At 49.8% G+C, this 10,887-nt stretch overlaps 1 protein-coding gene across 3 annotated transcripts in view; it reads left to right on the forward strand.

The window, feature by feature from the left end:
* The window catches only part of LOC135189355 (cytochrome c oxidase assembly factor 1 homolog), a 72,628-nt gene that overhangs the window by 53,345 nt on the left and 8,396 nt on the right, over window positions 1–10,887 (forward strand). For 2 of the 3 annotated variants that reach the window (XM_064169610.1, XM_064169612.1), the window contains exon 1: window positions 8,360–8,437. Coding sequence is in view for 1 of the 3 variants with exons in the window: in XM_064169611.1 (XP_064025681.1) it covers window positions 8,344–8,437 (94 nt within the window). In the remaining 2 variants the exon portion in view is untranslated. Of the gene's footprint in view, window positions 1–8,334; window positions 8,438–10,887 lie in introns of those variants that run through there. The other variant, XM_064169611.1, reaches the window with a different exon arrangement.

A 10,887-nucleotide genomic window follows, 5' to 3' on the forward strand; every position in this document is an offset into this window, starting at 1 on the left:
AAGAGTCCATGATATATTGGTGAGAGCAGAACAGACATGCAGAGGCCCAGTATTTGGGAATCATAGAATGGTAAGGGTTGGAAGGGACCTCTGGAGATTATTGAGTCCAACCCTCCTGCCAAAGCAGGGTCACCTAGGGCAGGTCACACAGGAATGCTTCCAGGTGGCTCTTCTAAGTCTCCAGAGAAGGAGACTGCACAACCTCTCTGGGCAGCCTGCTCCAGCATCCTCACAGGAGAGAAGCTTTTATTTGTGTTAATGTGAAACCTCCTGTGTTCCAGCCTCTACACACTGTTCCTTGCCCTATTACTAGGCACCACTGAAAAGAGACTGGCACCTCCTTCTTGACACCCATCCTTGAGATATTTAGCCCCTCAGGCTTTTCTAGGCTAAACCTTCCCAGATCCCTCAGCCTTTCCTCACCAGACATGTTCCAGTCCTTTCATTGTCCTCATAGCCTCTGTTGAACACTGTCCCTCATGACATAGAGAGCCCAGAAATGGACACAGTACTCCAGATGTGGTCTCACCAGGGCAAAGGGAAAATAGATTCATAGAATAGTTTGGGTTGAAAGAGACCTTAAAGGTCATTTAGTTCCCACCTCCCTGCCACGTGCAGTTACACCTTCCACTAGACAGGTTGCTCAAGGCTTCATCCAACCTGGCCTTGGATACCCTCTCCCTGGAGATGTTCAAGTCCTTCCTGAGCAACCTGTTCCAGTGTCTCACCACTCTCACTGTCAAGAATGTTGTCATGTTGTCAGAGGGCACACTTTGTGCTGTTATGTCTCAAGACCAGGGTCAGTAGTACACTCAGACTATGTCTGTGAAAAGAGGACTGTCATCAAGTTAGCTGATGATACAAAACTTGGGGGGGGGGGATGGCTGTGCTGCCATCCAACGAGATCTGAACAGGCAGGAGAGATGGGTGAAGGCAAACCTCATGAAATTCAATAAGGCCAAGTGCAGGGTCCTGCATCTGGGGAGGAATAACAATAGGCACCAGTACAGGTTAGGGGTTGCCCTGTTAGAGAGCAGCTCCACAGAGAAAGACCTTGGAGTCCTGGTGGACAGCAAGTTCTGCATGGGTCAGCAATGTGCCCTTGTGGCCAGAAGAGCCAATGGCATCCTGGGGTGCATCAAGGAGTGTGTGCAGTGGGTCTAGGGAGGTTCTTCTCCCCCTCTACTCTGCCCCAGTGAGACCACACCTGGAGTACTGTGTCCAGTTTTGGGCTCTGCAGTTCAAGAGAGACAGGGACCTACTGGAGAGAGTCCAGTGGAGAGCCACAAGGACTTGAGCATCTCTCCTATGAAGAGAGACTGAGAGCCCTAGGAGCTGTTTTGTCTGGAGAAGAGAAGACTGAGAGGAGATCTGATCAATGTCTATAAATACCTGAGGGGTGGGTGTCAAGTGGCTGGGGCCAATCTCTTTTCAGTGGTGTGCAGCAATAAGGAGCAGTGGGTACAAACTGAAACATAGGAGATTTCACCTCAACATGAGGAGAAACTTCTTTACAGAGAGGGTGGCAGAGCACTGGAACAGGCTGCCCAGAGAGGTTGTGGGGTATCCTTCTCTGGAGACTTTCAAAACCTGCCTGGATGTGTTCCTGTGCAAACTACCCTAGGGGATTCTGTCTTGGCAGGGAGGTAGGACTTTATGATCCCTGGAGGTCCCTTCCAACCTCTGAATTTCTATCATTCTGTGATCTGCTGAAATGATGGCCCTTTGGAACAGGTCTGCTGTACTGTGCTCTCCTTGGTGACAGTACTGATGACAAAGGTGTTTTACAGAGAGTGAGTGTCAAGAAGGTGTCTGTAACATGTTGTCCTGGTGCGTTATTAGTATAGAAATTGGCTCAGATGCAGTTGCTTTGTAGATCTTACAAGATCAATGGGTGGGCACAAGAGCAAGAACATGAAATACAAGTGTGTTCTTGTGCATGGTTTGCATGACATTACCCTCATCTCCAGTGACTTAGGACTGCCTGAGGGACATTGCAGAAAAGCTGAACCTGGAGTCATCTCAAATTCTACCAGCCCAGGGAAGAGCTCCATCGCAAAAGGGTTAGACAACAGTTCATAGAATCAACCAGGTTGGAAGAGACCTCCAAGATCATCCAGTCCAACCTAGCACCCAGCCCTATCCAGTCAACTAGACCATGGCACCAAGTGCCTCATCCAGTCCTCTCTTGAACACCTCCAAGGATGGTGACTCCACCACCTCCCTGGGCAGCCCATTCCAATGTCAGTCACTCTCTCTGTGAAGAACTTCCTCCTAACATCCAGCCTATACTTCCCCCTTGAAGAAGGGCTGAGAGGAAATGGCCTCAAGTTGCACCAGGGGAGGTTTAGGTTAGACAGGAGAAGTAACTTCTTCACAGAAAGGATTCTCAATCACTGGAATAGTCTCCCTAGGTAGATGGTAGAATCCCCACCCATAGAGGTGTTTTGAGCAGCCAAAGATGTGGTGCTGAGGGACACAGTTTAGCACCAGACTTAGTAGAGTTAGAGAATGGTTGGACTCTATGATCATGGCATCACAGAATTCATCAGGTTGGAAGGGACCCTCAAAGGTCATCTTGTCTGATCCCTCTCTAGTGAGAGTTCCCTCCAACTAGACTAGGTTGCTCAGAGCCCCATCAAGTTTGACTTTGAATATCTCCAGGGATGGGACCTCCACTGGATCCCCAGGCAACCTGGTCCAATGTTCCACTACCCTCATTGTAAAGAACACCTTCCTAATGTCCAACCTAAATCTACCCTGCAGTTTCAAACCATTGCCCTTTGTCCTATTGCTACAGGCTTTTCTCAGCAGTCCTCCTAAAGCTCTTTTTCAGCCAAACCCTTTCTGCAGTTCTGTGAAGTTAGACACTCAGAGCCATCTTCAGGCCTACTGATGCAGTTTTAAGTTAATTTACTGGAAGGCTTTTACCACAGATATTTAGTGTGTCATGCCAACACCTCAGGACTACAGTGGTTAAAAGTGGTTTCAAGGCTCCTAGCTGCTTGTAGAGGTGGCCCGAGAGTATGTTGTCTTGGCCAGGTGGGTAGGCACTGGCCCAGATGAGATAGCCAGCACCAATCACACCAAGTTTACATGGATCAAGTTGCTTCTCTCTGATTTTGGAGCTATGTTATTGTTTACTCTTTGGTCTGAGATAGCCCTCAGAAGCTGGAGGTGCTGGTAGAGTTTGGTAGTGCCAGACGGGGCAAGGGAGACAGGGCAAGGGAGACAGGGCAAGGGAGACAGGGCAAGGGAGACAGGGCAAGGGAGACAGGGCAAGGGAGACAGGGCAAGGGAGACAGGGCAAGGGAGACAGGGCAAGGGAGACAGGGCAAGGGAGACAGGGCAAGGGAGACAGGGCAAGGGAGACAGGGCAAGGGAGACAGGGCAAGGGAGACAGGGCAAGGGAGACAGGGCAAGGCCTTCCCCAAAGAACCTGCAGCTCCAGCTCCCTTGCTCAGGACTGGGGCAAGTAAAATGAATGTTTGTGGCTTAATGAAAGCGCCCTTCGTTTACCGCTGCCTGCCCTGTGTGGAGGTGCCCAAGACAAACCTCTGCTGCATGACTTTCAGACACCAAACCAGAAAAGTCTGAACTTGCTGAAATAAGAGAGAATCTCTTAAGCCCAGCCTATTTTTAGAAGCTGTTCTGTGAAGAAAACAAAGTCTAATTAAGACCAGACTTTATTGTTGCACATTTCACATGTGACCCTGGGAGTCTTCCACGTCTCTGGGTTGGTTAAATCTTGCTGTTAACTGCCCAAGTCCTGTTTAGTTTCAAAGTCATGCCTCAATCCTACCTTCTTCACCACATCTTACTGTTTTCAAGGCACAAACTGAACATTGCCCATTTTAGGAATCTCTGGGTTTAATATGTGTTTGTGGAGAACTCTATTTATGATGATTTTGTGTCTTGCTTTTGGTAACTGGAGGCTTAGTGGATTTGTCTGTGCTAATCTCCTCTTCATCTTTCTTATTGCTGCAAATAGCACAGGGGAAGGGAAAAAATGTTTGGTTTTTTTTGCAGAACAGCATAGCTTGGAAGCTGCTTTTTAAATTACTGTCTGTGAAGAAATCTGTTTTTCCACCAGTTGACTTGCATACTTTTTAGTGGTTGAACAGGTTCTATGGGGAGATCTCTGTCACAGATAGCAACTTCCCTCCTTATGCATCTGTACTAAGATTCTCCTAAAAGCTTTTGTCTTACACCTACTCACTTTGTGGCAAATGAAGTTGAGAGGGTTTGGTCCTTCCCCTTAACAGCCTCTGATCTGCAAGCTGTAAGTAGTCTTCAGAAAGGCTGAGGACAGGAGGCGTGCCTCTGGGTATGTCTCTGCTTCCCTTCCCTAGCAAGACGCCTCCATAGTACTTTGGCAGAGCAACAGGTGGGAGAAGCAGACATAGTTGGCCAGAGGGCAGAAATCCTAGCAATGAATCCTTGAAGACAACAACTCCTTACTGCATTTGGGTCTTGTGCAAACTGAGAGTATCTCCAGTGTCATCATTCAGAAGTCAGCAGCAGCTGCGTGCCAAGGGATGCTGAAGAATTTAGATGCAGTATCTGGACAAGGGTTCTCAAAGTCTGGAACAGGCTCCCCAGGGATGTGGTTGAATCTCAACCCCTGGAGGCATTTCAAAGAGGCAGACTTGGTAGAGCTAGAGAATGGTTGGATTTGATCATCATGAAGGTCATTTCCAATAGAAATGATTCTGTGATTCTATAACAACCATGCCCAAGGGACCATGATGGCAGGGGAGGGAGCAGTAGCTTCCCTATGAGGCGTGCATTGGGTTCCACAGATACCTCTGACCTTGCCTTTGGAAGCTAACAGAGAATTGTGGGATCAAAGAGAAGGTTTGCAAGGTCTTGAGAGGCTTGTTAAAGCTCCGAACCTCTTTCCACAATGCATTTTCATTGGACTGGCTTGGAAAGACAGCTGAGAAACAAGTGGGAGGAGAGCACCAAAGGCTAGCCTGGAGGCGGGGTGGTCCAGCCTGTAGGCTTGCCACCGTGCTGCTGAGGGACATGGTTTAGCACCAGACTTGTTAAAGAGTGGTTTGATTCAATGATCTTAAAGGTCTTTTCCAACCAAAGCAATCCTGTGATTCTATGTGACTGAAAGCAAGCAATAGAAACGCTCTCTCTGTTACAACAGCAAACCCTTTGCATGCTGATAAGGGCTGTGCAGCCTGGGTGTGCCTCAGTCACCAGGTCCCTACCTCACCAGGACCAGCAATGGGCCATGGCTGCAGGCAGGGACAGCAAGTCAAGAGCAGCTGGGAGGGCAGCAGCACTTACTGGGCTCACCATTTCTCATCTGCCAAGTTCCCGTGCTGGGTGGCACTGTCTTGGCATGGAAGGAGCAGGGTGTTCAGCACCACCAACCAGCTGCAGTGGCAAGGAGGCCGTGTGCTCACACGTGACTGATCAGCACAAACCTCCTTGTACTTTCCATCCCCTTTGTTTGGGTGCAAGCAGACCATGAGACCTACCCAACCTCAAACCCACTGACTGCAACTTGCAGAGCCTCTCATTTCCGCCCTTTGCTAGGCAGCTCCCCTGAGCCTTGGTTAAAACCTTCTTGCTGGTGCAAGAGCTCCACATCTTCCCACTGTTACTCAGTAAACTGCCAGCAGCAGCCTCCACTCCCAGACATTTGTGTTCAATTACCCAAAATTTCATCAAGGAAAGCAAACTTTGCCTGGCCACAGCTTTGGAAGGGGCAAAGCCAAATGCTACAGGTTGCAGCCTGTTATATTTGATCCACAATCCAGAATTACCACCTGTGTTCCTTTTCTTCCCCTGTTCACGTAGTGTTGCTGTCAGGTCCTCCCTCTGTCTGCCTGGGGTTTACAGGAGACCTGGGGACTAACCAGGTTGTGCAGTTTGAGGAGGGGACAATATCATAAGTTGTTATTTCAAGAAAGCTGCAAACACCAGCCCTTGTGAAATGACTGCCACCGCTGCTCTGCAAAAACACACTCATTACTTCCTCTGCTGCAACTTCTCACGCTGCTTGAGTTCCCCAGGGCAAGCAAAGAAGAAAATTCATCAGAGAAGCAGATCAGGAGGGGGAGGGATGGTGACTAACTTTACCAGTGGCACAATTTAGAGACATTTAGGACACATTTCAGTTGGAAAAGGCCTCTAAGATCATCCAGCCCAACCATCGAACCGACACCACCATGGCCATTAAACCATGTCCCGAAGTCCACATTTATGGAACACCTTCAACTTCATTAGCTGTAAAGAACCATAGAATAGAACCATAGAATCAACCAGGTTGGAAGAGACCTCCAAGATCATCCAGTCCAACGTAGCACCTAGCCCTGTCCAACCAACTAGACCATGGCGCTAAGTGCCCCATCCAGTCTCTTTCTGAACACTTCCAGGGATGGCGACTCCACCACCTCCCTGGGCAGCCCATTCCAATGCCAATCACTCTCTCTGTGAAGAACTTCCTCTTAACATCCAGCCTATACCTCCCCCAGCACAACTTGAGACTGTGGGTGGTGACTCCATCACCTCCCTGGGCAGCCTATTCCAATGCCTGACCACAATTCCAGTAAAGAGATCTTTTCATAATATCCAACCTAAACCTTGCCTGGTGCAACCTGAAGCCATTTCCTCTATCACTTGATGCTAGAGAAAAGTGACAAAACCCCCACAGCACTCCAAGCTCCTTTCAGGTAGTTGTAGAGATTGAGAAGGTCTCCCTTGACCTCCTTTTCTCCAGAATGAACCACCCCAGTTCCCTCAGCCACTCCTCAGAAGACCTGTGCTCCACAGATAATACTCATGTGCTTCTCTGGGTTGTTACCATTAGTAGCCAGGCATAAATCTGAAGTACATTAAGCAACAAACATAAATATTAAGAGGTCTTAAAAGCAAGGGGACCAGTTAAGAAGGAAAGCCTTTGACTGAGGGACAGCCTCCATTGTTACTGTTGAACACTAGTGCCGACAGGGCAGTAGATGAAAGTTGTACCTGGGTTGCATTCATGGTTTCCCTCAGGCTTGAGGATGCAGGAGATGACATACAGGTATGTCAGCACGGCAGTGAGCAATAGGCTGCCTCTGTCACCCTGACCCAGCCACCATGGGAAGCAGTCCTGACATTTGCCTCTCCACCCTCTCCAAACTGTGGTTGCCTGCTGAGCAGCCCCTGACTAACACACACCTGAGGGATGTTAGAGGTGGCTTTTACAACAGGACTCCAGCAGCCATGCTCAGGTCACAGGTCTCTGGCTGGTTGGGGCCTGGCTTTATTAACCATCTCTCTCTGAGTGCAACACTTCTGTCAGGCCAGGGCAGCACAAGGAGCAAGGCATGAAGCCTTTGGGATTACCAATCCCATGCAGCTTCCCCAGTATTCAGATGCCTGTGTGCTTGCATGCCAAGGAGAAGCCTTCTTTCGTTTTCAATTGCTATTAGTAGCACTCTTCCCCACCGTCCCAGCTGCGAGAGACGGGAGAGCAGAAGCTGGTGCTCAGCTGCTCAGTCAAGCCCCATCCTGCCGCCGCCCGCAGCAAAGTGCTGCTCGCCCACTGCATGGCTCGGCGCAACGCAACGCCGCTGAGATGCTGTGGGCAGCAGCGTTAGCTCAGGCTCTTCAGGCCACACAGCTCCCTTCTTGCCCAAACCATGGAAGCGTTTGCTGGATTGACTTTCTCAGGGGTGCTCCTTATTCTGCTGGGTCATTCAGATGCCAGAATTGTGACTCATTCAAAGGGCAAGCCGGGGCTGCTGGGGAGGGGGTGCAGGAAGGAAGAAAAACAGCTTGCAAGAGCCTTCCTGTTTATCCACAGCTTGGGAAAAAAACCAGCACAAGAGCCTATGCACGCCCGGGCTCCATTATCTCTGCTGGCACCGCGCTGGCTTGGCTCTGGCCCGTCCCACCCCGGGCCAAATCCAGCGCTGCCGCCAGCGTGTTTACTTTGGAGGGGTTTACTCGAGAGAGAAATGCTGTCCCCGGAGCCTGAATGCTGGCAGTGTGCGAGCGAGCGAACGGGCACCGGCAGCCCCCCGCCACAATGCGCCCTGGCGCTGGCCCCCGGCCACACCGGGGAGGTCATTTTCTTCTCGGCAATTAGCGAAGTGGTGGCATCGCTAAAAGAACTTGAATAAACACATTCAGGCCAGCCGGGGCCCCGGTTTGCTCTGTTCTCACCACCTTTCCTTCTGGGCGTGCAGGGAGCCTGGTGCCTGTGTGCTGCGCTTTCATTCAGGCCGGCTTGCAAAAGGGCTTTGAGGAAAGGTGGGGAGGGGGCAGAGGGAAGTAACCCTTTAGCTTTCTTCCTTTACAGCAAATATCTTCCCTTTTTCTTTCCAGAGAGGAAAAATGCCAGCTTCTCTAAGGAAACTGAAGCAACTGGCTGTGTTCATGAGCCTGTTGAGCGGCGGGGGCTGCATCGTGATGTACAACCTTATGCAAAGTAAGCTTTAGTGCTGTTAGCAGACCTCGTTTCTCCTCTGCCCCAGAGCAGCAGGGAAAATAGCAGCCTGCAGGATGTGGAGAGCAGATGAAGTTAAATGGAAGCGTGGCTGAGCCTCTCAGTTATGCCTCCTTGGGCAGAGCTGCTTGACCCCAGGGCTGCTGCTCTCCTAAGCCCTGCTGTGTGCTTTCCCAGAGGTGGGCACTGCAGAGAGAGCAGGCTGCTGTGGGCAGGACAAAGCTTAGTTTCTAGAGGGTTTTCTGAGGGCAAGAGGCTGAAGTGAAAGCTTAGACAGTCACGGAGGTTTCATTTCTTACTGAGACTTTAGCACTGGGCAGGAAAAGAGGAGTGAGTGGGTATTGATGTCTAGCAGTTATAGCTGCAAATCTCTGGTGCTGGCCCTTAAAGACAGCACGTCCCTGGAGTGCTAAGACATCATTAGCTTTTCCTGAGTGAAAGGCAGATAAGAGCATTCAGACGACCAGGGACTGAGAGAGAAAAAGCTAGACAGGTGCCACTGCTATTTGACCACGAATCCAAAATCCAAATTATGAGTCCAAATATATTTTTCCATTAGATGTTTCTTATTTCTCAAGTGGTTTCTAGATATGTGACATCAGACCAGAATCAGGGTTTGCCTCTTTCTCAGAGGTTGGAAGGAACCTCTAGAAATCAACTAGTCCAAACCCCCTGCCAGAGCAGGGTCACCTGGAGCAGGTTGCCCAGGATGACAGACAAGTGAGGTCCAGGTGAGTTTTGAGTGGCTTCAGAGAAGGAGACACCACCACCTCTCTGGGCAACATTTTCCAGTGCTCCCCCACCCTCAAAGTAAAGTTCCTCCTCATGGTTAGATGGAACTTTCTATATTCAAACTTGTGCCTGTTCCCTCTTGTCCTATCACTGGGCAGCACTGGAAAAAAACCCTGCCCCCATCCTGATGACACCCACCCTTTGAGGCACACACCTCTTGGCCCCATGCCTCTCCTGTGCTGGTGCTATCACATGATACTGCTTTTCACCTACCCTTATATCAGAGATGTTGCCAGAAAAGTGCAGCCAAGCCTGTTCCTCAAGCCCTCAGATAAGCTTGGAACCCTCCCCTTCATTTTCCACATATTAGTAACAAATCAGACAAGACTGGAAAGCAGACTTTCATTTTAGGCAGCTCATACCCTCAAGCTCTGGAGTACATGACACAATCCTCTTATACTTTAAAATATGGAATCTTCTTTAACAAAGACATTAGCATGTTTTCATTTTCAGCCCCAGCATTGTTACCTAGAAATAGCAGGGGATGGGGGGAGAGTCACCCCTGTACTGTACAGAAAGTCAGAAGGCTCATTCCCTACCGAGCTGTGCAATCAAGTGGCACAACACAATAGCTGCTTCTTGCTCTATCGCAACATTGGTGGCCACCACGTAGCTGTGTGCTAATGGTGACAAGCTGGCTGGGCTGATGAAAGGACACTTCTTGCTGCAGGACATGCTCTTCTGTAGCCTCCAGCACAGGGAAGCCACACTGGGACCAAGTAGCTGTGTGCTAATGGTAACAAGCTGGCTAGGCTGATGAAAGGACACTTCTTGCTGCAGGACATGCTCTTCTGTAGCCTCCAACACAGGGGAGCCACACTGGGACTCTTTCTCCTTTGACCCATGCCCAGAGCTGTTCCAGTTCCTTCTGCTATCCTGCTGCATGTATCTGCCTCCTACTGAGGAGCTTCCATGGTGATGGCAGCAGGGTGAGAGGGGTCCTTCCCTTCCTTCAGTCTGAAGGGAAGTTTGCATGCACTTGGGGTCTGCCAAAGCTTGTACAAACACTCAGACTATCCTATTTCTACTCACTCTCCCTCATGCTCTCCTCATAAGCTCTTCTACTGAAAATGCATGGAGAAATGGATTAGTTGGGCATTATCTCTCCAATACATGAGATGCTAACGAGAAACAGCTAAGGAGCACCAGAAAACTCAAACTTGTTTCCCCTCTGACACATAGGATGAGCATAGCACGCTTTTAACATGGGTTGGCTGGCTATTTGGCATCATCTGCTGTGCTGCAACCCATTTTGCTGGAGCTCCTAAGCACGGCCCAGAGGGCTGGGGAGGACCAGCACAGGCTGCAGCCTAGAAAAGCTGTTTCTATGCCAACTAGATGCTGCCTGCTAACAGGCATGCCTCTAATTAGGGAGAGGGAGCAACATCCTTCTGCCTCACACTCCAGGAATAAAACTGACAGGCAAGAGGCCAGGAGACAAACATAACACCTTGTCACCTCTTTGGAAGGTGAAAGCAGAGTTCCCTCTTTTTCACATGTGCACACAGTTTAACTCTGCCCTTCTGGATGTCAAGGGAATGAAGTCAGGTTGGTGTGAGGCACATCTAGAAGTCTCAGCAGGCATTCCTTGAGACCCTTCCAAGCGTATCTTTGCCTCCATAGGGAGGGTCTGCACAATT

This window comes from Pogoniulus pusillus, chromosome 32 (assembly GCF_015220805.1).
Source record: "Pogoniulus pusillus isolate bPogPus1 chromosome 32, bPogPus1.pri, whole genome shotgun sequence".
In the NCBI taxonomy this organism is placed as follows: Eukaryota; Metazoa; Chordata; class Aves; order Piciformes; family Lybiidae; genus Pogoniulus; species Pogoniulus pusillus.